The 27630-nt window shown below is 41.9% G+C and overlaps 1 protein-coding gene across 1 annotated transcript in view; it reads right to left on the bottom strand.

The window, feature by feature from the left end:
• Positions 1 to 1088: 1088 nt before the first annotated feature.
• Positions 1089 to 27630, bottom strand: part of LOC130132122 (arf-GAP with coiled-coil, ANK repeat and PH domain-containing protein 3-like) — a 125365-nt gene continuing 98823 nt past the window's right edge. The window contains exons 11-25 of the mRNA XM_056301741.1: positions 24638 to 24747; positions 24174 to 24225; positions 23248 to 23348; positions 22899 to 23010; positions 22453 to 22685; positions 15632 to 15701; positions 15366 to 15460; positions 14756 to 14976; positions 13781 to 13882; positions 13184 to 13285; positions 12597 to 12820; positions 12238 to 12347; positions 11399 to 11509; positions 8407 to 8468; positions 1089 to 1198 (exon numbers count right to left, since the gene is read on the bottom strand). Of these exons, the coding sequence (XP_056157716.1) occupies positions 1089 to 1198; positions 8407 to 8468; positions 11399 to 11509; positions 12238 to 12347; positions 12597 to 12820; positions 13184 to 13285; positions 13781 to 13882; positions 14756 to 14976; positions 15366 to 15460; positions 15632 to 15701; positions 22453 to 22685; positions 22899 to 23010; positions 23248 to 23348; positions 24174 to 24225; positions 24638 to 24747 (1815 nt within the window). The remainder of the gene's footprint in view (positions 1199 to 8406; positions 8469 to 11398; positions 11510 to 12237; positions 12348 to 12596; positions 12821 to 13183; positions 13286 to 13780; positions 13883 to 14755; positions 14977 to 15365; positions 15461 to 15631; positions 15702 to 22452; positions 22686 to 22898; positions 23011 to 23247; positions 23349 to 24173; positions 24226 to 24637; positions 24748 to 27630) is intronic.

The following is a 27630-nucleotide window of genomic DNA, read 5'->3' as shown; positions in this document are numbered from 1 at the left end:
GCAGACATCTGCTTGGCAGCTTCCTTGTCCTCCACTTCCACCTTTGTGCAGTCATAGGGATATGACTGCTGACTCAGTGCCCCATGTGGTGCTCGGTGCATGATCAAGGGGACCTTGTCTTCAGTCGACTGACAAGTTGGCGCAGGTTGTTGCAGTACGGTAGGTATGAGACCCTCAAGTGGGGCGGTGCTCGACTATTGGACTGCTGTTGTTGTGCAGTATGGTACGGGACTCTCGGGGGGGGGGTACTTGACCATTGGACTGCTGCTGTTTAGGGTGTTATGCTGGCTGGTGTCTGACTAGTGTCTGTTGGGCCCAGCTGGGAGTACATTCATCCCTAATGGCCGTTGCCGTAGGTGTGAACCAATAGCAAAGCCTATTAGATGGTGGAGTGCATACAACAAAGAAATAGTAGCTACCCTGGATTTAACTCCAGTTCTGAGTATGTACATAGCCCTCTAACCCAGCTGGCCCCATTCTTTGTTGCTGAGTTCAAATGGAGATGAACTGTGGAGCTGCAGGTGGTTTGTAAGTGGTGGCTATAATAGCTTGATTGGGTGGTGGGGGAAAAGAACTGTCTCAGTTGCCTAGGTGAAGCCTCGAAGGGTAAACCAATAGCGAAGCCCATTAGAGGGCTACGCACGTACTCATAGAACCGGAGTTACATCCAGGGTAAATACTATTTACCATACAATTTATGACTCATAATAATTCATAGGCACTGTTTTAGACTATTTAAATCAAAACATTGTTACAAATAGCTCAAATAGTTCAGTGAGAAATGACCTGATGTCAGACCTGTTGGCCCTTGGTATCCATCTTTATCATCTGCTTACAAAACATTAGTTTTAATAGCTGACTTTTGCAGTAGGTAAGGACAATTAAATTCCAAGTGTTCTGTAAGGTAATGAATTTTCTGTTTGCCGCTCCCCTGCGTCATATTAGATTTGGACGTTGGCAAAAAGCTTGCAGGATTAACTCCTCAGCATCAACTTGTCTTATTAGTAGTCTCTCTCCAGTCCTTGGAGATATCTACATCTGTTGTGATCATATGACTTGAGGAGTAGTCAGCACAAGATGTCAACTGGTCATATCTTCTGGCAGCGGCTAAACTGTATACTTCTTTTCCTCAACTTCTGGGGCTGGAGAGACGCAAGGAGAGAAAACTCGCGAAATACCCCACTACTGGCGATGTCACCTGCAACAAGGAACAGTGAAGTCACCGCTAAGGGGTTTCACCCAATTCAGGACACTGATGTCTGAACAGGCCATCGTGGAGGCTCAGAGTCTGCTGGGAGTTTTTTGTATCTGCCTCAATGAAGCCTTTTATTTTTAACCAAACAAATTTATTGTCCATGAACCAGCAAACACTGCAGTCTCCAGTGACCTGTAGTTCTCCGCCAGAAGGGGAAGACAAAGAAACCCCATTTAAATTTTCTCATTGACCCCATAAAGTTCAGTGTCCCACAGCTGGTAAAAAAGACAGTCTCAGGTTACAGTATAGTTCCTCATTCTAGTTCTGTGTTATCAGATCGTTTGTCTCGGGACATTTTTGGTACATTGTTTTATGGAAATTCTTTGTTTTGATCTCTATCTATAATACAAATTTAAAATGTTTGATTGGTACAAGACGCTTCAGTTGTTTAATATATTTTTTGGAAAAATACCTAATAGAAGGCAACTACTTTGAGCAGGCTGCATGACTACAAAAAAACCCAGAACAGAAAATGAGGAACGAACGGAAAAAGTGGTGAGCATCCTGTCCATTATCTTCTAATAATGTCTTGGGTAGGTTTATCTCCTATCTAGATGCATAACCCTCTTTGAAGCGACAGCATGCATTGCATTTAGTTGGTGGTCATAATCCTTCAGAACTCAGTTCATACTTGGTGTCTCCTCATCTCTTGTCTACAATGCTTCTTTGTATGTGCCTTGTTTGCCATTAATTGTCACAGTCCATTTTTGTGGCAGTGCGTTTTATTATTGTCATGGTTTGTGTGTAGAGTCCTTTTTTCTTTTATTTCTGGATTTGAGGAGATTCAGCCAAATCAATCTGGGATTAAGAGGAAGAAGAAGAAAGCCATTTTATATGTCATTGTATTGTTACAACAAATGGCGGCACAGTGGTGCAGTGGTTAGCGCGGTCGCCTCACAGCAAGAAGGTCCTGGGTTCAAGCCCCGGGGTTAGCCCAACCTTGGGGGTTGTCTCTGGTTGTCCCTAAATTGTACTGGTTGTTACTAAATTGTCCCTAGGTGTGAATGTATGTGATGGCCTGGTGGCCTGTCCACAGTGTCTCCCCACCTACCGCCCAATGACTGCTGGGATAGGCTCCAGCATCCCTGAGAGCAGGATAAGTGGTTTGGATAATGGATGGATGGATAGATGGCTGTTACAACAAATTGCATTCTTACAACGAATTTGTTCTCTGCATTTAACCCACCATATTGTATAGGAGCAGTGGGCAGGTGCAGCACCCAGGGACCAATCAAGTCTTCTTTCCATTGTCTTGGTCAGGGGCACAGGCAGGAGTAACCCTAACAAGAGAGCTTGCTCCACTAAACCTGTTTTTTTATAGTTACTGAAGCACTCCATTCAACCAAAGCTGCATTCAGGTAGGTCATCAGCAGTCATTCTGCTCCATCTATCTGCTGCATTTTATGTGAGGTATCTCAAGATTTTGTTGCCAATGACAGACATGGGTATTGTTAGCATGTTACTAAAGGGCATCAAATCGTATTCCAATCATCTCAGCTCCCACCTTTACAACACCAATGCTATCCAATTCCTCTTTTTCGTCGAAAGACATGGTTATCTGTGCGAGTTGCTGCTTGCCTCGATGATATATCTGCTTGGATGAGGCTGCAGCACCTTCAGCTCAGAAACAGAGTTGCTGGACATCCCTGCCAAATCCTCAAACCCCAAGAGACATATCATCAGGCTCAGTACATTCACCTTTCAGATTCGCAAGGGAACCTTGTGGTGATGATCTATTATATCTCTTTTTCTGACCATATTCACTCCTATGGAGTTCCTGCTGATTTGCTTTTTGCAAAGCCTGCAACACAGCTCCTCATCAAGGGCCTGGTCATCTCCCGGTTAGACTATTGCACTTCTCGCTGGTGCAATGTGCAAATGAATGTGCAAATGAATAACCGCAAATAATCCAGACTAATACTGAGTGTTTTGTTTTCAACCTATGAATACACATCTTGCCTTACTTTGTATTCTTACATTGGCTCCCGGTTGCTGCCTGCATAAAGTTCAAAACCTTGTTGGTTTTCCTGCCAGTTCAAAGAATGGCACCAGCTTACCTGCAAACCTGTATTAACATCTACACTCTGGTTTGGCTACTTCATTCTGTCTTTGGAAGGCCACTATTTTATGACCTCTTCAAAAGGGCTGAGCTCCAGGTCCAGGCTTTTTTCTCCACTGGCCCCAGGGTGGTGCAATTAATTCGTGTCCTCCATTGGGGCTGCAGGCTCTCGGACTTTATTAAAGAAAGGTCTAAAAACTTTCCTTTTTCAGACCTACCTTAATCCATACCTGGTCACCCAGCATGAATGTTGTACTGGTTTGAAGCATTGTCTGGGTAATTTGTAATTTGAATCCCATTACTTGCGTCATTGTTGCAGTTAATCTAATGTCACTGGATGTGACATACACTCTTGGCTATGACACAATTACTATTCAGTGCTCTAAAATGCTTAGGTTAACACATGAGTATCTGTTCAATGCTGTCTCTCTTATACGTTGCTTTGGACGAATGCATCTAGTCAATGAAAAGAAGTCAAATGTGATAATCCATATTTCAAAATGTAAGGCTTGCTGTGTTGTACTTGCCAAAGAATTTCTCTTGATCATATGTTTGTGCACAAGAGCACTCTGGTAAAGTATCAATACAATCTCTTGAAGTTCAGCCTATTGATACTGAGTCAGCGGCAATATATGTTTCAGCACAAACATATGCCTGTTCTAAATAGTTTTATGGTGTACCCTTTACTGTCAAATAGTATTTGACATATTAACTAAAGCTCTTTAATTGGGAGTATATATAGCACCCCCAGGTACTTCAGCTGCCCATTGCTACTATACAATTAAATGCAGAGAATTAAATGTAGAATTAAATTAAAAGGAGAATTAAATCAAATAGAGAAAAAAATAATAGTGATAATAAAATAAATAAATAAGATACATCGAGAATTAAATGCAGAGAGAGAGGGTTAAATGCAGAGAATAAATTCGTTGTAAGAATACAATGACAAAATAAAGTGGCTTTCTTCTTTCTTCTAATTGCCAGATTGTAAATGAGCCTCCTTTCGCCATTTGTAATGCTAAAGAGAATTGCGAGACTTTGGTGAAATGTTGAATATCTCATTCCCCCAAAAGAAGACTGAAAAGAAAGCTAGTATGGTAGGCCAGCACAGTTGTAGACGTTGTCCATAAAAGGGTGGCTGTATCTGGAAAAGACAGAAACCCGAAAGAATAACCATATCACCAGAGTAGAGGAGAGAGAGAGAGAGAAAAACCAAACAAGCCCCTAGTGAGACGGCCCAGGATGCTTCACTCACTCTATCCCGAACATCCTTGTGTTTTACCCTCCTGCTGCCATTGGCAACCCCTGTAGCAACAGAAGTAATATGTCAGTGATTTATTTTACTTTTGCATGTAGACATTTTCTTTTTTCTTCTCAGCACAAGTCAGGGAATTAAACAGACATTTCTGACATGTGAGGAAAAAATCTTTCAGTGATGTGATGGCTTATGGGAGCAAGTAAATGTTTTACACATTGGAGACCCTGAATTATTCAAAGCAGAGTCTAAGGACAGGATGTTGTGTTGCTGTTAAGCCCACTGAGGCAAATTTGTAATTTGTGATATTGGGCTATACAAATAAAATTGATTTGATTTGATTTGATTCAGTCTGTTGCTGTTGCATGCCCAAACCTGAGCGACAATCAGTTTAAGATAAAATAGAGATTTTTAACACTCAACCTGTCTTGAAATAGAAGAACACAACCGTTTAATTGGCTGTCCAAAATCTGGAAATGATTTTCAAGCTATGGGACACTTTTAGAAGTGTGCAAGTGTCTGGTCCTCCCTCATACTCTGTATGTTAATGTGACATTAACAGTGTTACTGCTTTGAATAAGCCAAGTGAAAGTTGTGTTACTGACCAAGAAAGATATGACCATAATAACATTCGCTCAACATTTTTGCATTGTTTCAACAAATTCACAACGTTTTACAAAATTGCAGCTATTATAGGTTTACAGGTAACTCATACTGCAGAATTTTCTCCTCAATGTTGAAGGAATGTTGTCAATACCAGTTGAACAGGAGGCAGAAATGAAAGCACAAGCAGGAAGCAAAGTTAATTCATTAAGAGGTTCTCAGTTTTATTTTCTGCAATTCAAATTGTTTCCCCTCAGTGTTTCTAAAAGACAAGGAAGTATTCAAAGATATCCAAATGTCAGTGAACAGAAGGATGGCCTCGTGTTTGAGAGGACAATGTAAAAGTTCTGCATTTTGACAGGTTGTCCTGGAAGGTAATATAAAGATGTACATAAAACATACGAGACAGCTGGATTCTACTGTGAATGCTGAGAGGCAGGCATTTGCAGTTAAAATGCACAAGCTTATTATTTACAGCATGTTTGTTTCTTAAAAGCACCTTTACCAGGTCTATGTTAATACACACACCAACAGACACAACACTTAATATGTAAGCTAGGGGTGTACCCTCAACAGTTTGGTCGGTGTAACTTCCTCTCATCTCATCCAAGACAGAATCTACTTGCGGTGCATACAACTATCACAGAGTGTCACCTGCCCATATCAAAATCTCTCAAACCACTTGCATGTCTGCATTTCTTATACCTCTTTTGGACATTTGAATTCACCGACAGTGTTTCCATCAGTCCGTCACATCACAAAGCATGGTAAGACTAATGTTGTACCTACGTAACCTTTTCACTTAAAAAGAGATGCTTACTTTGAATGACAACAGTGGACACTTTCCCTTTCAAAACTCTTTGGCAAAGGGAAATAATTACTGCGTAAAATAAAAAAATGAATGCCAATATAAATCAGTGAAAATAAAGTGTAAAGTAAGCTTATATATACACATCTGTACTTTTAAGCTTTGGTTAAAAAAGACAAAAAGGAGAACTCGTCACAGATTTGCTCCATGGCTTGATGGACAGAACGCACAGGGACAAAAAGGTGAGGAAAAAGAACCCGAAAAAGGGGGGAAATTCTGACACCAGATGTGCGAATTTGGCTCACGCTTTTACACGGTCTGCATCACGAGGTAAAAACACAGTACAATGTTTTAATCATGCTCAGAATGTAGAGATACTGGCGGCATTAATTCTGGCAAAACATGCATAATATAGCCTGCAAGGGACATGAGACCGCTGATCAGTCTTTAGATGCAGTGTGTAAACTCCGTCTTGAAATGGTATTCCCTTTGGTGTGCAAATTTACCCCAGCAGATTTCAAAGCAACAACAGGTAGGCTAAAAAAAACAAACGAGTTTATATGCCCAGAAGGGTCTGTCTGCAGACCGCAAGACAGCAGCAGAACATATAGGGGTGTAACTTGTAGCAGGACTCCCATCACTTGCCCTAACCTTAACCTCCCAACCTTAACGGGGGGGGGGTTCCCTTGTACTGATGTGGGCATATGTTGTACTTTGGGTGCGTGTCTTGTATATTATGCCCCTGTCTTGCAGTCCGCAGACAGATACTGTTGTATACGCCTGTTGACCTTACTTCTCTGAAATGGGAGTGAAGAGAGGCACGCGGAAGTGGGCAACTTTTTGCAGTCAGATGTACATCCGTTTTTCATCGTCCTTCATAGTAACTGCATCGACTTCCATGCAGCACTTGCCCCCCCCCCACATTAATTTACTAACTTTGTATCATTATCTTCAGAAAACAGTGAGCGACAGCAACTACTGAGTTAAAAACCCAATATATCCTCACTACAACTTCTAATTGCTGGAATAATTTGATATTTCTCTTAAGGAGGTATGTTCGGAGGCTAGGTTTTCTAGCTGCAGTTTTGTATGGATGTTCAAAATGAGCAAAATGACTTTTGAAATGTGTTGTTACACCATGTGAGCTAAATATTTTCTATTAGTAATGCTAGGTAATGCTTTGAATTTACAGAATTGCAGAAAACTGCATCAAAGAATGCATTGCACTAATCCTCTGGGCAGATCAAAATAAATAAAAAAACAAAACAAAAGCTAACAGACAAACAACATGGAAATAGAGATAAAAAATTATATAAAACTTTAGATAGGAAAAGTGCACAGTTGTTTTTTTTAACATATATGTATCATGATATCATAGCATTAACTGTCTCTCAGTATTCTTTTGACGCAAGTGCTCACTCTCACACATTCGCCCAATCACTCACACACTCAAGCTATCTTACATAGCAGGTGTTGGTCTCTTTCCAGAGAGCCCTTTAGTGTTTTTGTCACAGTTTTACATCAAATTATCTCTCCTCCCTCCTCTCAATACACAGTAAACTACACCACCCACCTCAATTATAGCTTGTTAGTAATTGTTATGCACCTTTTATTCATGGAAAATTTCCCTTTTTTTTCACCTCATGCCACAGCACACAATATATAGATTAACCATATAACTCCTAAATACATTTATATCTCAACTTAAGAAGAGATGGATCCATCGCATGTCAGTTGGATGGACTGGACAGAAATCGACAGACGGGGACAGGGGGGGATAATGCGAGACTCTCCCAAGGCAAGAGCTGTTAGCAACGATGAGGTACAAGTAAGCCCCCTAACCTTGCAGAAGGGTTACGCAAACATTACTACTGTATGGGTTAAGAGAATCATACTGTTAGTGAGTTTTCACAGAAAATGCCCCCCCCCCCAACAGTTAGCATTCACCATTTTACTGTGCATGTGATGCAGCAAGCATAGCATGGGCGACACCAAGGGCAAGGCAGAAAAGTAGCAGTGAAAAGTGGAGGTGGCAGTCATATTGTCAGTACAATCATTGTTAGAACAGTCCATTATGGGTTTCACCACCACTCGCCAACAAAGAGTAAGTGGTATCCTAGCCTCTCTGCTGATAGCCTGTTCCCGAGCAGTTGACTGGAAGCCTTGATCTGAGACCAGCTTTACACTAGTAACACTCACTTATACAAAATAGATGTGAAATATGGGTGAAACGGACATGACATCAGTGACTAAGGGCAAGTTTGTCTGCATTATTGTTTCAATTTCAAAGTGAGGACTTCTTAAAGGGTGCACAGGCTATACTGGCTACAGCGGCACCCCCTAGCACTCCTCTATGGTGAGACAGATGAACTCCTGGATGCATTTCCTATACTGTTGCTCAGTGGGGCTGCTGCTGGGATATTGACCTGGCTGGCCCAAGGGAGTCTCCGCCTCTCGCATCTCCTCGTTCATCCGCGCCAGACGCAATCTGAGGGAGAGACATGAGGAGCAAGGAGAGAGAGGGGGAGGATAAAAACAGAATCAAGGAGAGGGATGGAACAAAGAGAGAGAAAGACAGAGATAGAGAGAGAGCGAGAGCGAGAGCGAGAGAGAGAGAGAGAGAGAGAGAGAGAGAGAGAGAGAGAGAAAGAGAGAATGATAGTGAATAAAGCCTTAAACACTAGAAGGGCTTTACGCGTTTCATATCCCATCTCCCACATCTTCCAGTTTTACACACTCTGAAATGAAGCCCTGCACTTCACTATTTAGTTGCTTTTCCTTTCATTTATACTTCCATTCCATCATTATTAGTTTTCCAAAGAATTAATTCATTAACAAATAATGTTGAAAAAAAACTGAAAATGGACATGGAAGAGGAGGAAGAAGAGGATAATGAAGAGGAAGAAGAGACCACTGTGAAGGCCAAAGTAGCTCTGTCCACACCTGAAGTCCCTGCTCGAAATGGAAAGAACTCAAAGCCCAGTACTACTCCAAAACAGAAGAAAACCCCTAACAAGGACGAGAAAACAAACCAAAGCATCTTTAACAGTCCCTCAGATCCACTCCAAGATGGAGAAGAAAGGAGCATTACTTCCTAAAGCACAGCCCAAGTTTGAAAACTTGGTGAAGAATGGATACAGTCACAAATGCCTAGGTAATGGCTGAGCTGTGGAAGTGCAGGCAGACAGTGGAAGATGCTAAATAACAAATCTCTATATGTTTTTCTTAAATTTCCTGTCCCGCCTATCCCGCCTATCCCTGATTTCCCTTTTTACAAAACAACAGGATTCTGACTCAGTGCCTCACATTTCTCAATGCATAAAAATGCCATACAGGCAATTAAGGAAAGGAGGTGTTGTGTTTTTGGGGGACCTTACGTTGCAGCTTTCCCTGTTTTGGTGACACATATGCCCTGTCCATAGGAGGTTGCCGGGCATAGATACCATTCCCGCTTGACTGGGTGCCCTTGGATAACACACTTACTTAGAAATGTTAATTGTATTAATAAAGCCTGCTTGTTGTATGGTGCCTGAGGAAATATGGACGATGTCTTACCAAGCCATTTTCATTTTTCTCCCATAACAAGTAGCTTAGATGCAGAGTTTGTTTGTTTGTTTTTTTTTCCTGAAGGAATTTTTGCATGATTTTTGGGGGGGGGGGTTAATCAGCAGTTGCAGTACATGTTACACCACCCAACCCCGGTCATCAGAATTAATGGGTTTATTTTGGTTCTTTACTATCTTGTGCTCAACTATTTACACATTACATTTATGAAATTTAAATGTGACTTACATTTTGCTGTCCCAGAAATATCAGTGTGAAGTAACAAGGTGTTTTTCTCAGGTGTGGGGAATTACGGAGAAATGCTCTTTTAAAACAAAAAAGTCAAATAGTACTTCAAAGTACTTCAAAGAAGGTTGAACCAGTTCATCTGGGTACAGCATTTATTGACAGATACGTTTCATCACTCATCTAAGTGACCTCTTCGTCTCAACTGACTGCAGGTATCCCCACCCTTATAAACAATACAGTGGCATAATGAACGAGTCTCAATGGCCATGTGTACTATTCACAGAGGATTTGGGAATGTTTGCAATCACAGCATTTTAAGATGGTGACAGATGTACTCTTAGCCCCCCCCCCAACCCACCCCCCAGTCATTCCCTCTTCACACAGATGGCCTCTTTGACTCCCAGTTCAAACCAGTGTTCCTCCCTATCAAGGATGTGCACATCCTCATCCTTGGGTCAGTAGATGGGTGTAGACTGTGGAGTCCTGGTCTGACACGTTAGCTGTTCTGTGTTGTGCCATCCTCTTTGCCAGTATCTGTTTGGCTTACAAGTCATGTCAATCCTACTGGCACTTAACACTATATTGCTCTGTTTGTGTCGGGGGACCCAATCCTTGGGGTGGACCAACTTCTGGTGCAGCGTGTTTTGGGGTTTGAAAGCAACTGAGACGCGGCGTTTGGAAAATATGCGTCTCAAATGAATGAAACGTATCTTTCAATAAATGTTGTATCCAGATGAACTGATTCAACCATCTTTGATTTTCTTACCTGGATTATCGAACATGCATCAAGTCAAATTGTACTTGTTTCGTGATGGCCACAATATTTCATTTTAAGTTAACAAATAACTGAGGCCTAATAAAATGATATGAATAATGATAAAATAAATACCATTCCATTAGCTGGGTAGGCTTTCCATTTTATGCTTAAATCTGGGTTGATTACACAAAGACTGATTAAACAAGACAAACGTGGTTCAATTGTCATTTTTTCACTTCTCTGTTTTCAACTGGTTTGTATTAATTTTGGGTCTGCTGATGATACTTATCCAATGTAAACTGCAAAGTGTGATGATTTTTTGTTTAAATTTGACTTTATTTGTACATACACCTCAACTAAACGTTCTATGTATGAAAAAAAAGTAAATGTAAAGCAAATGCAGATGATCAATCAGTCAGTCATTACTATTTGTGTCAATAGATGTGTGTCAGTGGGGGCCATGTGCCGATGTCCAATTTTAAATAGTGTGCATGCAAATATTTACACAAAACAGTTCATGAAACTTTTGGTTGAAGTTGCTGAGTGAGAAACCCTTGTAAAAATTTTGGCGAAGGTTCACTAGCACCCTGAGAAGTTGAATGCTTATAACTGGAGATTGAACTGGTTTGAACGCCCATGCTGAATATGAAAAACTGAATGAATAACAATCTAACCTCATCAATCAACAAAAATAATGGATACAAGCAGTGAGCATTTATGGGTTGTGGGTGTGCACGAGTGTAAATCATAGTCTTGTTGATAAAGGTTTAAAAAAAAGTGTTGGTCCACGATGCCTAAGTCTATCTTAGGTAGATAATGCCAACCTCCCAGATGAAATGAACATGGCATGGGGCTATAGAAGGACTTACAGGGTGACAATATCAGCGTTGGCAGCCTGCACAGCGATACTCAAGGGGTCATGACCCTGCTCATCCACCTCCGTCTGTGAGGCTCCCCGTTTCAGGAACAAACACACCTGACTGTACGGCATGAGACAGAAGGACACAAGCGAAAGAAACGAGAGAGCTGAATAGACGATTTTTTGATGGCATCAAAAATCAGATGCCATGATATGGTATCTGAGGGGAACAACTAAACGTGATCAAAAAGGCTGTCTTGTTAATCAGTAGATGAGAAATAAAATTGCTGCACATGGTGCGGTATTACAGTGTCTTCAGAATCGTCCTAAAAGAGGTTTGAGCTCAGACGAGCTTCTTATCCTATCAGTGGTTCATTGGTGCCTCGGCTACTTCATGTACAGCAGCCTGTCATTTAATTTTGAACATGAGGCTCACAACCACATCAGCCTCCATGTGAGACTCTTAGAGTATATAATACAAATAATGGGGCCTGCAGTAATAGTGGAAGACAGCAGCATCAGCTAAGTCTTGGAGAGAGAAATGATTTAGTCTTTAGATGACTTTATTGCCCCCTTGGAGAATTTTTTTTTTTTTGCCTGCAGGCAGTCAGCTTAAAAAAGAAAAAGAAAAAGAAAAAAAACAAACAGCAAATAATCTATAACATACAATACAAACAATACTTTAAATCACTCCATCACATTACATCACCCCAAAGTACAGCACTAATAGGCTCAGAGGTATCACACAACAGATAAGTATAAGTAAAATAATTGCACTGTATTGCATAAGGGCAATACTGACAGGCCATCTTTATCACTCAATCCCCCATGCAGAAGAGTCTGTCTTACCCCGTATGTCCCAAGTATGTTGCATGATGGAGGGGACCTCTCCCTCTCATGTCCCTCTGGTTCACATCTGCTCCGTTCTGCAGAAGGAACTCACATGCTATGAGAGAACCCTGAAAGGAAGAGAGATGAAAATGAATGTAGCCTCAAAAGATTCAAATACTTAATGCCAGATGAATGCCTAAATACAAATAAGAATAAAACTGATAAGAGACAATAAGTTATTCCTGTTTTTGTCAGTGATGTGAGTATTTGCGTGTGTGTGTGTGTGTGTGTGTGTGTGTGTGTGTGTGTGTGTTGGTGCACACATGATCTGACTGAATAGTATGTATGAACATATTTGTAACATTCTGTGCACTCACTCCGATTACAGACTGAATGAGTGGCGTCTTGCCCTCCTCCTCCTCACATGCCGTGTGTACGTCAGCACCATGTGCCAGCGCTTCAGCCATCAGTGACAGGTTATGGAGGCGTGAGGAGCGATAGAGGAGAGCTCCAGGATGCAGCTCCCTGGGGTCCTCAGGATCTGAAGACACCTCCTGCTCAATCTCCACCTCACCACTAGAGGACTCTTCCGATTCCTCCTCTGAGGGTAGGCGGGGGGACGAGGCGGGAAAGAGGGCGGTGAGGAGATAGGGCAGGAGGGAGACAATGGATGAGAAGTAAAGAAAGAGCAGGGATGAGGAAGTGGCACACAGTGAAAATAAGTTGTGAAAGGACACAGAGGAAAAGAGGACAGAGTGACAGACAAAGGGCCCACAGATAGAGAGGGGGATGAAGGTTACCGTTAATACCATTAATCTATAGAAGAGTTATAAACTCTTTTAGTATTGGTGTGTTTTGATGAAACCAACTCAACTCAATTCTATTCTTAGCACATTCATTACACACACACACACACACACACACACACACACACACACACACACACACAAACACACACACAAACCTTCCTCTGTGACGCTGTCCACCACTGAACCAAATACCAGAATATCTGTGCTGCCATCAGTACTTCCTCCCAAGCCGCTGTCACTGCTAAGACCTGCGGGGCCAAGCAAACGCCAAGCCACGGACACGTTAATCATTACACCAGGCATTCCATGTTAACACACACACACACACACACCTATGAATAATTGCATGAATGACTATGCAATAAGAGATGCATGCAATATTCTGGTTCTCTTATCAGAATCACAGAGTTCCACAATTGTGAAATCTCACTCCTTAAGCCTGAAGTAGCACCTTGCTAGTTTTCGGTAAACTGCATTTTCTTACATAGAACGCTGGATGAAGGAATTGTATGAATTGGTGCCCAATAACCCCAAACACATTGGTTTTGTACTGCTAAATATAACCATGTGTTGGACTGAGACTGTACTGACCCAAAAATAAAATCTGTGCCGGCAGTGAAAGTGGTCTTGTTGTGCCTTGGTGAGGCAGTTCTTTTCTGTAATTACATCTACTATACTATACTATACAAGTGATGCATATAATGTCACGATGTGAACGGTGTATTCGCCTCCTGACTGTGGCTTTTACTTACTGCGAGGGCCAGAGCCAGTGTCAAAATAGGAAAAAAGTGAGTCCAGCTCATCTGGACAGAAGAGAGAGTCCCGGCGAAACTTTGCTGCTGCCGCTGCCGCTGCTATGGAAGAGAGATTATCACAGCTTCAGCTTGGGCTTCAGTGTGTGTGTGTTGCTGCTATTGTGTGAAAATCCATTCCATCCATTTTCCGAACTGCTTATCCTGCTCTCAGGGTCGTGGGGATGCTGGAGCCTATCCCAGCAGCCATTGGGTGGGAGGCGGGGAAACACCCTGGACAGGCCGCCAGACTATCACGCAGGGCCGACATACGCACACACACCCATTCATACCTAGGGCAATTTAGTATGACTGATTCACCTGACCTGCATGTCTTTGGACTGTGGGAGGAAACCGGAGCCCCGGAGGAAACCCACACAGACACGGGAAGAATATGCAAACTCCACACAGGATGACCCGGACAACCCCCAAGGTTGGACTACCCCGGGGCTTGAACCCAAGACCTTCTTGCTGTGAGGCGACCGCGCTAACCACTGTGCCGCCTATTGTATGAAAATCCTGTCAATATAACTTGGCTGATTTTTTTTTTCTAGGTGAAGGTTAACTTGGATAGAGGATCTTTAAGAACCTCAGTTTCAGTGGCCAACAAACTGCATTTAAAAAAAAGAAGAAAGGCATGGCAGGGGAAAAAAAATGATTGCTAATTGTTGAAATCTTTTCCTGTTGAATCATCAAGTTTCCACAGAATAGCAATAATATTCTTTGGAACTCTTTCCTTACAAAGGAAGCTCCTTTGCTTGGGCTGAGTATTTCCCTGCTGTTAAAATGTGTGACAGGTGAAAATATGTAAAGAAAAAAAAGGATTTTAAATCACACTGTATAAAAATTGTGTTTTTAAAATGGAGGTAAAAGAGTTACATTTGGTTAAACACATCTTAACGGTGGTGTGGTTGGTATTTAATTTTCAACACTGACCTGCTGAGAGGTTTGCAGATGAGGCGCTACCAGGCTCGTAGCGATGGTATTTCCTACGGACCTTACTGGGTGCCCGGATTGAGCTGTTGCGTCGATGACATTTCTTCACAGGCCAGGGGTGAGACTTCCTCTCACCTTCCACCAATGACTCGCTCCCACTCATCTTTTTCAAGAAGCGCTTCTCCACATATTTGGCCTTGATCCAGGCTTCCTTCTCTTGCCTGGAGCCGCGGAAGAGTCAAAACCAGAGCAATTTGCAACTGACAGGCTGTCAACTATTGCATGAAAATATAGTATATTGATGGCTTGGTTGGCGCTTTGGCACATGGTAATATGAGCTGTAAATCATACAATTTGAGTTAGTTAGGAAGCATGCATTATCTTTTGATTTATCTAAACTTAATCTTCTTTCACCAAGGTTAGTCATAAAGGATCAAATACTTTTAATATTCAGGAGAGACTTAATACAACATAGACCAATAGAATAATGAAGACTGCCCTACTTTGAAATGCAGAGATACATGTAAAAATGTCCCCGTTTACCAATATCTGCAACAGCCCCTTTCCCTTATAATGCTGTCTGAGTTTTCTGCTGGTTTAAAAAGCTAACCTTGAACTGGAGGGTCCTGGTTTTTTCACTTCCAGCTCCTCACAGGCTCCCTCATAAATCTGGTTTATGACTGTGTTGCCCAGCTCACACATTAGCTGGATGAGAAAAAGATGGGGATTAAAGGATGAGGTATGGACAAAAGAAACAGCAGAACTGATTGATTCACCAATGGACAGGAATAATCCTAAATATGATCCGTATGTGAAAAGAGCCCATTTTGGTTGAAAGGGCATGGGCAAAAGGGCTGGGAGCTTTGTCAGACAAACCTTGAGTAATTCTGGTTCCCAAGAGTCCAGCGTAAGAGAACGCACTTTGGAGCAGTGAACACCTAGACTCCTGAAAGAAACAAGATAAATGAAAAAGAAGGAGATTGCATATTTTCAATCTCAGGATGTGGGTCACTTGTATTTTTTTCCTTATCATCTAATTCTGACAGTCTTTTTATGATCTATGCAATGAGAGACTGACAAAAAACATTGAAGATTGTTTTTTTTTTTAGACTTTTAGACTTCCTGTGATTCTGAAAGTCTTCTTGATTATTCAAAAAATGACTTAATGACTTGGTAAAACAGCATAATCAACACAAGTGTCAATTCGAATGCACGTATGTATGTTTGTGTCTGTTTGTCTGAGGGGAGAGGCTTAAGTTTAATAAGGGTGGCACATTTGTTGACTATCTGTGTGTCTGTGTGTTTTTCCCCAGCTATATGTATTTAGCTGCACAGTCATACAGGTAAAAACAATGACATTTGGGAACTGCACTGTTACAACCACTTGCATATGCGCCGCTGGTCATGTTATAATAAATAAAAAATAAAAAAAATAAATAAAAAAACATTTTTAAAGTTACTGTCCATGACACCTAAGGTCACCTTACATCAAATGCAATAAAACAAAGCAGTAAAAAACATTAGTGCAATCAACAATAAAACACACAATAAGTAATAGAGCATATATCAATAGGAGTTAAAAAAAGATTAATCTGATGCCGTTAAATGCTGATAAAGTGAGGATGCTAGTTTAAAAAGGTGGGGTTTAAGAGCAGATTTGAATTCTGTAATGGAGTCCAGTAAGCAGATGTGACAGGGAATGGAGTTCCAGAGTTTGGGTGCAGCATAGGAGAAAGCCCTGGCACCCATTGTGCTGAGGTTGATGGCTGGTAGTGCCAATACACCTGCTGGTGAAGACCGCAGGGAACGAGATAGGGTGTAAGTCTGAAGGAGGTCTGTGAGGTGAGCCGGGACAGCTTATGAAGGGCTTTGAATGTTAATAAATTCTAAAAATTAATCCACTGTGACACAGGAAGCTAGTGTAATTGAATCAGCAGGGACATAGACAGAGACATGGACAGTGGACTTTGAACATGTAATAATTCATGCTGCAGAATTCTGGAGGAGTTGAAGTCGGCAAATGAGTTTGTTGGGGATGCCTGACAAGATCACACTGCAGTAGTCAATGCATGATGTGACCAAAGCATTGAATAAGACTTCTATGGAGTGTTGCGTTAAAGCGGGGCATAGTCTGGAGAGGTTTTGCAGATGGAAAAAGGCAATCCAGGAGACACTGTTTATATGACTGTAAAAGGAAAGGGTACTATCTAGGATAATACCAAGGCTTGTGAGGGGACAGGTATGGTGGCTCCAGCAATGGGGAGTAAACAAATATTAGTTTTTGAGAGTGTAGATTTAGTGCCAATGAGGAATAGCTCAGTTTTACTACTGTTGAATTTCAGATAATTATTAGTTATCCATATCTGTATAACATGGCAACAAGCAGAGAGGATACTGGAGGGGAGATTGGCAGTGGGCTTAGTGGACACATAAAGCTGTGTATCATCAGCATAGCAGTGGAAATAGATATTATAGTGCTGGAAGATGTTGCCAAGAGGGAAGAGGTAAATAATAAACAGGAGTGGCCCCAACACTGAACCCTGTGGAAATCCATAAAGAACTATCAAACTTTCTGGCAGGTAATTCTGAATTTGTACAAAATGCGTCCTCTGTGTTAGGTAGGAAGCAAACCATTAATACACAGTGCCCCCAACTCCAATGCTAGCCACACGATCCACAAGAAGCTGATGGGATATAGTATCAAATGCTGTGGTAAGGTCTGGGAAGATGAGGACAGAGAGTAGACTGGAGTCAGCTGCACGAAGGAGGTCATTAGCAATCTTCATCAGAGCTGTTTCTGTGCTATGTTTGGGGTGAAAACCAGACTGGAATTGTTCAAAGCGATTATTGTTATCAAGGCAGATGTGGAATTGAGATGCAACTACCATCTCAAGGATTTTGGAGATGAAAGGTAAATTGGAAATAGGCTGGTAGTTGTTTTGGTCATTAGAACCTAAATTAGGTTTTTTCAGAGTTGGTCTGATTATGGCAACCTTCAGTGAAGGGGGAACTGAACCAGTGGACAGAGAGGACATGATGATGGAGGTTATCGGGGAGATGATAAAGGGAAGGCGACATGTCGAGGTGCTAGACTTAAGAATAAGTTCAGAAATTTGATTTTCAGTTGGAAGACTGAAGTTACATAGGACAGTGGATGGTTTGGTTTCGTAAATATCAGATCACTGTCTACCAAAGCCTTACTAATAAATGATCTGATTCTTGAACATAGTTTTGATATGATTGGGTTATGTGAAACATGGCTGAAACTAAATGTTTTCCTTCCCTTAAATGAAGCTTCCCCACCTGACTATACTTATGCCCATGTAGCTCGGGCAAATAAACAAGGTGGGGGTGTTGCCTTAATATATACATCTATTTTCAATCTGACTTCTAGACTTAAATCTAAATTCCAGTCTTTTGAGTCTCTTGTTCTTGGACCATCTCCCTCAGCCATGAATAGACTCGGTTCAGTCCAAATTGTGATACTCTATCGGCCTCCTGGCTGTTACTCGTTATTTCTTGAAGAATTTGGAGAATTTGTCTCAGGCCTTGTTACTCACTCTGATGAGATTCTAATTCTAGGTGATTTCAATATTCATCTGAATAAGGCTGCTGATCCTTTCTGGCACTAGTTGATACTTTTGGGTTCACTCAGTTTGTTCAAGAGTCGACTCATTGCAGTGGTAACACCCTTGATTTGGTTTTATCTAAAGGAATAGCTGTTTCTGATCTGAATGTCTTACCAACCCCATCTGCTGTGGCAGATAATTTTCTCATCAAATCTGAGCATTATTGGCCTGTCCAGTTAATGTCAGCACAGATGTAATTGCCACTCGCCATATTGGTCCCTCCACTGTAGCTGTATTTGGCCAGCAGCTGCCTGAAGTCTTGGCTCCTTTCACTGTGGTAAACAACTCTGTTGAAAATTTCACTAGTAACTTAAATGTGGCCCTCTCTAGTCTCCTCGATTCAGTTGCACCTCTCACTACCAGAGCTAGGCGACTAAAGAGCCCTACACCCTGGTTTAATGATGAGACACGTGCTCTTAAGCGGACCTGCAGGAGACTGGAACGTAAATGGCGAATATCAAAATTGGAAGTTTTTTACCTATCGTGGCACGAGTGTTTATTGAAATACAAGCGTGCTTTATCTACTGCAAAAACATCGTATCTCTCTCACTTAATAAATATTAATAAACATAACCCCAGATTTCTCTTTGACACTGTATCAAAACTTACTAAAAAGCAGCCGTATATTAGCTGCTCACCATTCACAGCCCATTCATTTCTAGATTTTTTCTGCAATAAGGTTGATGAGATCTTAAACAAAATTAGTTCTTCAACTCCATCTACTCCTGCAGATCCTGTCTTACTAAATTCATATCTACACAAGGAGTCACTGACAGTTCCAGTTATTACAGATTTTGAGACTCTCTCTCTTGATACTTTGACTATGTTCGTGTCAGCTTCTAAACCAACTGCTGGCCTACTTGATCCCTTACCAGCAAAGCTTTTTAAAGACCTCTGGCCTTTTCTTGGACCTACAATGCTAGACATCGTTAATTTATCTCTTGCTACTGGCATTGTTCCTAGCAGTTTTAAGACAGCTGTGGTTAAACCTCTACTGAAAAAAACGCACCTTGATCCAGGGTCTCTTAATAACTATCAACCAGTCTCTAATCTTCCATTTTTCTCTAAAGTACTAGAGAGAGTTGTTTATCAACAACTTTCGACCCATATAAAAGAAAACCATCTATATGGACCTTTTCAGTCGGCTTTCAGGCCCTGTCACTCCACTGATACTGCTCTGACCAGAGTGGTAAATGATCTTTTACTGGCTATCGACTCTGATTCCACTTCTGTGCTTCTACTACTGGACCCCAGTGCAGCCTTTGACACCACTGATCACTGTATACTTTTAGATAGATTAAATTGTGATTTTGGTGTCTCTGGCTTAGCTCTCTCTTGGCTTAAGTCCTACTTATCTGGAAGAACACATTGTATCTGCTATAATAATATTATATCAAAATTTTCTGACGTTAAATATGGTATGCCTCAGGGCTCAGTTCTTGGCCCTCTACTTTTCTCTCTTTACATTACACCTCTTTGCCAAATTATACCCAGTTATGGAATAAATTTCCATTGCTATGCTGATGATACTCAGTTGTATGTGCCTATAAGGGCTGATGATCATACTCAAATCACTAACTTAGAGGCCTGCTTGGCTACTGTGAAAAACTGGATGTCACTTAACTTTCTGCTTTTAAATTCAGATAAAACCGAGATGCTGGTCATTGGCCCTGCTAGACACAGATACCAATTTGATCAAGTAACGATAACAATTGACAACTCAGTGGTTTCACAAAGAGTGGCAGCCAAAAATCTTGGTGTTACGTTTGATCCCAGCCTTTCCGTTGATAAGCACATTAAAGAAATCACCAAGACTGCCTTTTTTCACTTACGTAACATAGCTAAAATTCAGTCTTTTCTCTCCATGGCTGACGCAGAGACTCTAATACATGCATTTGTTTCATCCAGACTTGATTACTGTAATGTTCTGTTCTCAGGTCTGCCACATTCTAGTACTAAAAGTCTTCAGATGGTTCAGAATGCTGCTGCTAGAATCCTAACTAAAACTAGGAAATTTGACCATATTACACCAATTCTTGCCTCCCTTCATTGACTTCCTATCCACGTTAGATCAGAATACAAGGTGCTTCTGCTGACTTAAAAAATCCTAAATGGGCTTGCCCCATCTAACCTGTCTGATCTCCTTAAACCTTACATGCCATCTCGAGCTCTTCGTTCTCAAAATACAGGGCTCCTGTGTGTACCCAAAGTTAAAAAGAAGTCAGCTGGTGGCAGGGCCTTTTCCTATCGGTCTCCAGTGTTGTGGAATAACCTGCCTGTTGCTATCAGACAATCAGAGTCTGTTGAGTCCTTTAAATCCAAACTTAAAACTCATCTTTTTGCCTTAGCTTACAATTAGTTGCCTTTAAGTTGAGTGCTTCACAACCTGTACTGGATGGCGGGTTGGTTTTCTGTCTCAGTGAATTTACCAACCACTGTTCTGCCCACGAGATTTTCGAGCATAGAGTACAGAGTAGAGATTATGACTAGTTGATGAATTAATTGATTATGACTAATGACTATTGCAAACTGTTCTCTTCTCTAACATGTCTTTTCTCTCTCTCTGAATGATGTCTTCTCCTTTCTCTTTTTCTGTGTTTGAATGGTGTCATGTGAGTCTCTCTTGCGTGCACGTGCAGTCGGTTCTCCTCCCAGGTCTCCGTGGTGATGGTGGTCGCCATTCGGATGCTGCCTGCCCTTCCTCTCCTCACATAAGTTTTTTTTTTAACATGATGATACTGGTCGCGGGGCTTGGGTCCTGGACTGTTCCGTTGGCATTTGGACACTGCTTGGCATCCTGTGCATCATGTTCTTCATAAATTTTATGTCCATTATAATTCGGTTATCCTCTTTCAATGTTGTATTATGTAAATTGTGTGAACACAACATCCATTGCACGCTGTCCGTCTTGGGAGAGAGATCCCTCCTCTGTTGCTCTCCCTGAGGTTTCTTCCTATTTTTTCTCCCTGTTAAAGGGTTTCTTTTTAGGGAGTTGTTCCTTATCCGATGAGAGGGTCTAAGCACAGGATGTTTTGTTGCTGTTAAACCCACTGAGGCAAATTTGTAATTTGTGATATTGGGCTATACAAATAAAATTGATTTGATTTTGATTTGACAGTTTAATGGCGCTTGCTGACGGTAAGTCAGTCTACATGATGTTAGCAGAGTCTAGCTGCTCATGAATGGTACTAATTTTGGAGTTGAAAATTTTCAAAAAAGCAGAGCAACGTTCATTAGAAAGATTACTGTTCATATTGGTTTCAGGTGGATTTAGTAACCTTTTAACTGTGGAGAAGAGAGTTCCAGTATTCTCTTCAACTGTACTGATGATATTTGGATAAAAGGATGTTTTATCTGTTGCACGAGCATTTTTGTAATGGAGTATATGATCCAAATACATTTGTTTGTGAACAGCAAGTCCAGTCTTGGTGCAAAGCCTCTCAAGTCACCGACCTATAGCCTTGAGCTGACGTAATTCAGGTGTGTACCAGGGAGCAGTATGGGCAAATGAGACAACCCGTGTTTTCAGGGGGGGCTAATGTATCAAGTGCAGCAGATAAAATATCATTATAGTAGTCCATAAAATCAAGAAGTGAGGAGTGGGAGCAGGAATGGGATTTGAGGTAATTAAACTGCTGAGATCATCTGGATTAACATAACTGATGTTGCAGTATGATATGGTACAATGCACCCTTGATTTACTGAGCAGTAGGTTGGTGTGGAATAACACAGCTTTATGGTCAGAACCTGAAAAAGCTGTTTACATACATCAGCTCACCCGCTGCTCTGTGTTGGCATATTGCATAGTCTGTTTGTTTTCAACGATAATGTCAGAGGCTTCTTTGAAATCCGGTCCATTTACTGATGCATTTCAACATATTTAATGCTGTTTACTATGGAATGCCACGGCAAACTAAATTTTTCAATCATTTCACCCCCCCCCCAGCAGATTAATACATAATTTTTTTCAGAGGTAGCACAAGAGCATTCAAAAGTAATTGTGCTCCAGAATCCTTCAATGTAGTGTACAGCTGAGGTGACCTTCAAGCATCTATTATTTGCCGTTACCTGTGGATTCCCGAGCACTCAATGCAGAGCAATACCCCAAGGTTGATGGAGGCCCAGCAAGGAGCTGCTTGTCCACAGTCGCAGCACACTTCATTGCCTGGCAGGCCTTGTACCCTCTGGAGGAGACTTTCCCCTCCTCCCCGCATTCCCCTCTCCACACGCTCCCCCCTCTCCCTGGGCTCACTGGCAGAGTCGATACTGCTGGTGGAGGGTGAGGCCGTCCGGTCCAAACGCTGGGAAGAGCGAGGACAGATCAGAGCAAGTTTCCCTTCCCTGGGATTATAGTAGCGCCACTCATTCTTTTATAGCTGCTTCGGGTGCATTTCAAAAGTAATTTACAGACTGAGAATTGAGGTCCCAGAGAGTTTTGCTAAAGCCAATAATCATTTAGATATGATTAATATTAAAGAAAGTACAGCCGGGATAGCAGTGACTGACACTCATACCTCTAAGTAGTAATTGTCAGAGATCTCTCTGTATGCAGAGGCTATGCTAGCCTGCACTGCTTGGATCCATGCCTGCCGTAGTTTTTCAGACTCAGCCTGCAGCATACAGCTCCTACATGTGAGGAAGCCAGTAATGTAATATCGCCCCATAACAACATAACCAACCATGAAGTAATAAGATATATGTAACATTGTTAATCATGTTCAAAACAAAAGCAAATCCGTAAGATTTTAAATTGCAACTTTTTTTGTCAGTAATGGAATGAATTAATAATGTAACGGCTGAGAATCAAATGACTGCATTTAATTCAGGGTTAACTGATAAAAACTTGCACAAGCACACTCTTACTTAGTGGGTGAGACCACCTCGAAGCAGAACCTCCTCTCATTGTCTTCACAGGGCTTGACCGAACACAGTCTCAGATCCTCCACCACCACCGTCAGAGAGTCCTTTCGACGGTAGAGATGATCATCAATTACAAAGATTCTCCCATGTTTAAAACTACATACAACTAAATCTCACTTTTGTTGGAAAGAGAGGCTTGAGATCAAAGAAGTATATTGTGCAGCTTTATCAACATGCAACATGCTTTCAATGAACAAGTCCATCTAGAAGTTAAAGGGAAAATTCTGTTTATCTTTTTACAGCCAGGGTTTTAATTTTACAATTTTTACCATCGTGCATATTAGTTATGATATAATTTTACTAATTGGCTTCATTTTGGAGACTCTGGCTACAGGACCACTGCTAGACAGACCTTTACACCAGTGTCTTACGGGGCAGCCGAACACAAGCCTTAATCTTGCCCTGTCCTTTCAACACCAACGGCCGAAACAAAAAAAACAAAAAATGAGTACTTCAGTTAGACTGTGTGCATAATTTCCAAATAAAACTATGACTTCTCAATCGCACTGGCTGGGTAATTTATCACAATGCACTTTTGCTGTTTTTATTTCGCAATATGTGAATTAAAAAAATCAGGTCAAATTTGACTTGCTGAAACAAGTCTAACATTCATGTTCAATTGCCCCATAACACACTGTTGTGAAACTATCATGCGTATCCAAAATGTCCTCAGTGAACCAAATGAATAAGATAATATCATAACCAAAGACCCAAGCTGTAAAACAATTAATTATCCTTTAATGTCAGCACTTTAATTGATAGTATGATGGAAACTACACAACTATGCCACTGCTGGCAGTTTATAGCATTCAAATTTCCTTTATGGTGTTGAAAAAACATTATGACAAATATATTAGGTTAAATTATACCTTAAGTTTCTTTTGGTAGACCAGTTGGCTGTTTTGTATGGAAAACCACCGCCTTGGGAGTGGAAAGGTATGGGGGGGTTAGGCAGTTGAGAAACCACACACTAACTCCTGATGCATATTTGCATTAAACTAGATAGATGAGCAGTTCATATCTAGTTCTGGTCTGCCTCACATGTATTGTATTTTGTCTAATTAAAAAACAAAAAACACTTTTTAATGCAATTCTACTGACAAGCACATATTTAACTTAACCTGTTGTATTCTCATTGTATGGGCCTTTTTCATTGCTTTGTGTACCAGTTTGCAATTCAAGTCTGCCATATTTTCTCCTCTTCTTATTGGCTTTTTTTGTAGAGTATTTTTATATCAGCTGTTAAAAGTACTACATAAATAAAATGTGTCATTTTGCAGTTTGACTCCTCATGCTCCACCTTATCTCTCATGCTTTCTGTCTCACTTTTTACCTGTTCCAGGTTTTGAAGGCATTGCTGGCCCTCTTGAAAAGGTAGCCCTCCATTACCACACCATTGGGTGCATCAACATTGAACTCAACTTTGTCATCATAGGAGAAGTCCTGCAGGGAACACACACACACACACACACACACACACACACACACACACACACACACACACACACACACACACACACACACGCACGCACGCACAGGCACGTGGTCAGTATCCTATTCATCTTCTTCCTCTTCATTTCCTCCTCAGTAACAGCTAGTAGCGATCTATAACTAATGCTTTCCATATAATTAACTCAAGCTAATTTTATTTGTATAGCCCAATATCCAAATTACAAATTTGCCTGAGTGGGTTTGACAGCAATACCACATCCTGTCCTTAGACCTTCTAAGTTTTGTATTGACTGCTTGGAATCTATTCTTAACAGAGTGTCTGTGAATGTTCTCATTCATCCAGGTCATGTTTATCCAAAGGAGTTGAATCAAGTGCAACTGGACTTGGTATCTATCCGTGAAGACGTTTCGCCTCTCATCCAAGAGGCTTCCTCAGTTCGTGCCTTTCTGACTAGACCAAGCTAGTCTGACTGGCTGGTGATGAAACTCAGAATTTATCCTCTTTGGAGTCGTTGTCAGAGCTATAGATGTCCATGGCTCTTTGTGTTCCGATGTTTACCAACGCCCGTCACTAACAGAGCCATAGATATGAGCGGCTCTTTTGTTTACCAATGTTTGGCCGCGCCCGTCGTAATCAGAGCTATTGACATGCATGGCTCTCCTGTGCTCCGATGTCCAGCTGCGCCCGTCGCCATCGGAGCTATTGACTTGCATCTATAGCTCTGACAACGACTCCAAAGAGGATAAATTCTGAGTCTCTTCACCAGCCAGTCAGACTAGCTTGGTCTAGTCAGAAAGGCACGAACTGAGGAAGGCTCTTGGATGAGAGGCGAAACGTCTTCACGGATATATACCAAGTCCAGTTGCACTTGACTCAACTCCTTTGGATATTCTTAACAGAAGCAACGCGGTCATCATCTTCACCTGGCTTCTATAAAGTGACATTACTCTGGTTGTTTATGTTTGTTCCAAGCAATTCAGTCCAAGTGACATTTGGCAATGCACATGATGGAGTGAGGTGACTCTTTGGCTGTACAGGGCAATGTTTACATCCACTTGGAGCTTCAATAAAACAAGGGGAGAAATGGCACACTCAAAACAGACCAGGTGTGCTCAACAGTTAACATTTGGATTTTGCAAATTTTCTAATTTGGTTTTAGGGAAATGTCAACAATTATTGCTGTCGGGCCATTCACCTGTTACATACATCTCTTGTTTATCAGAGGTTTGTGTGTGTGTGTGTGTGCGTACGTACATGTGTGTGTATGTCAATTTGTCTATACTGTACAATACTGTGTAACTGTGTATATGCATGTGTAATGTAGTAGCAGCAGCATTTGCTAGTGTATGGCCTATTACCTTGTATTCTTTCCCATTGGGCATTTGTTTATCAGCACACCTGATGATGTCCTGTTAAATATGTCCCCCTCTTCCTGTCGTCTTAAAGCTACACATTTTCAAACCGCTTTTGTCCATTTCAAAGAAATGAGCTGTTCCTAAATGGTTCTGTATAGCCACTGTGTACCTGCAGAATGTTATCTTTAACTATTATTGCCCAACTCGTTGGTTTGAAGAAAGGCATTTTCAGCAGGTGACGTGTTACACACTAGCATGCAGCCATAGACAAAAACATGAATAAGAACACACACACACGGGCAATGTTCACACACACACACACACACACACACACACACACACACACACACACACACACACTTCACTCTCCCTATCTGTATCGTTACATTTCATGTACTCCAAAATGGCTGAGAGGGTTATTGCATTGTGACATCATCCACAATAGCTCGCTGGAAAAAAGAAAAACGATGGAGGTGCATTCCCCGTGCAAATCCCGGACAATATGACCCCCTGTGGTCATATGTCCTCCCACCGACCCCGTATTGGCACGCCCACCGGAAGCGCTATTCCTCTTTCCATCTCCAACTAAATGAGATCGGTCGATGGCTGTTTCTCTCTCGCTGGGACTAAGAGGAAAACTGCAAATACGCAAGTAATCTAGTGATATACTGGTATATTAGATACTAATTTATAGTTAGCTTACCTTTTATCGCCAAGATGTTCGTTAATCCGGTCGATGTGGCCGGATTCTACGCTTGGTGCGGGTGTGTTAAACCGGCGACGCTCCGATGGGACCCCCATCCGGACTGTGTCTCCCATATCCCGCATGTTCACTACACGGGCTACTTGAGGGATGTAGACCGTAATGAGATCGACTGCAATTTCTGTAAAACCATCAGAGGATTGGGGCGCCAAAGGTGGGCTGCCCTGTACCGTCAAAGATGGGGACTTGCAGATCCCTTCGCACCTGCTAACGAGGCGGCTAGCATGGTGCTACCTAGCTATAGCCATGGGGCGGAGGCTAGCAACAGCCCTCCGATGCTTCCTAGCTACAGTCACGGGACGGCGGCTAGCATTAGCATCCCTCCGGAGCCAGAGGCTATCCCACCATCCGGGATAGTTAGAGAGGACTGGATCAATGAGATCCTATCTCTCCCTGGTGAATCCGTGGCATGTTATTCGGCGGGTGCGGGACCCGAGGATTCACTGCCTGAGGAAGTAGACGATCAGGGCGTGGAAGACGACCAGCCAAGTTCGTCTCAACCAAACAAAGATGGCGACGCCATGCAACGTGGGTCCGAAACATTCCTCGCCAGTTTCCGCGATCTGTTCGCGCGAGCGGTCAAGTCTGCCGACATCGTTACCGAGCCGGGCAATCCTCAAGATCCGGTGGTAGCCGATTTTCCACGAATGGCAGAGAGGGTCAGGGACTCCACTCTACCACCTTATCCTCACATCGAACGAGCGTTTAAGCGGGCGGAGGCGGATCCGCTACTTAAATCGTCCTCAAAGTTCAGT

This window comes from Lampris incognitus, chromosome 2 (assembly GCF_029633865.1).
Source record: "Lampris incognitus isolate fLamInc1 chromosome 2, fLamInc1.hap2, whole genome shotgun sequence".
In the NCBI taxonomy this organism is placed as follows: domain Eukaryota; kingdom Metazoa; phylum Chordata; class Actinopteri; order Lampriformes; family Lampridae; genus Lampris; species Lampris incognitus.
Note: the sequence above shows the minus strand (reverse complement) of the source record. Positions and strands in the feature narration are given on the sequence as shown.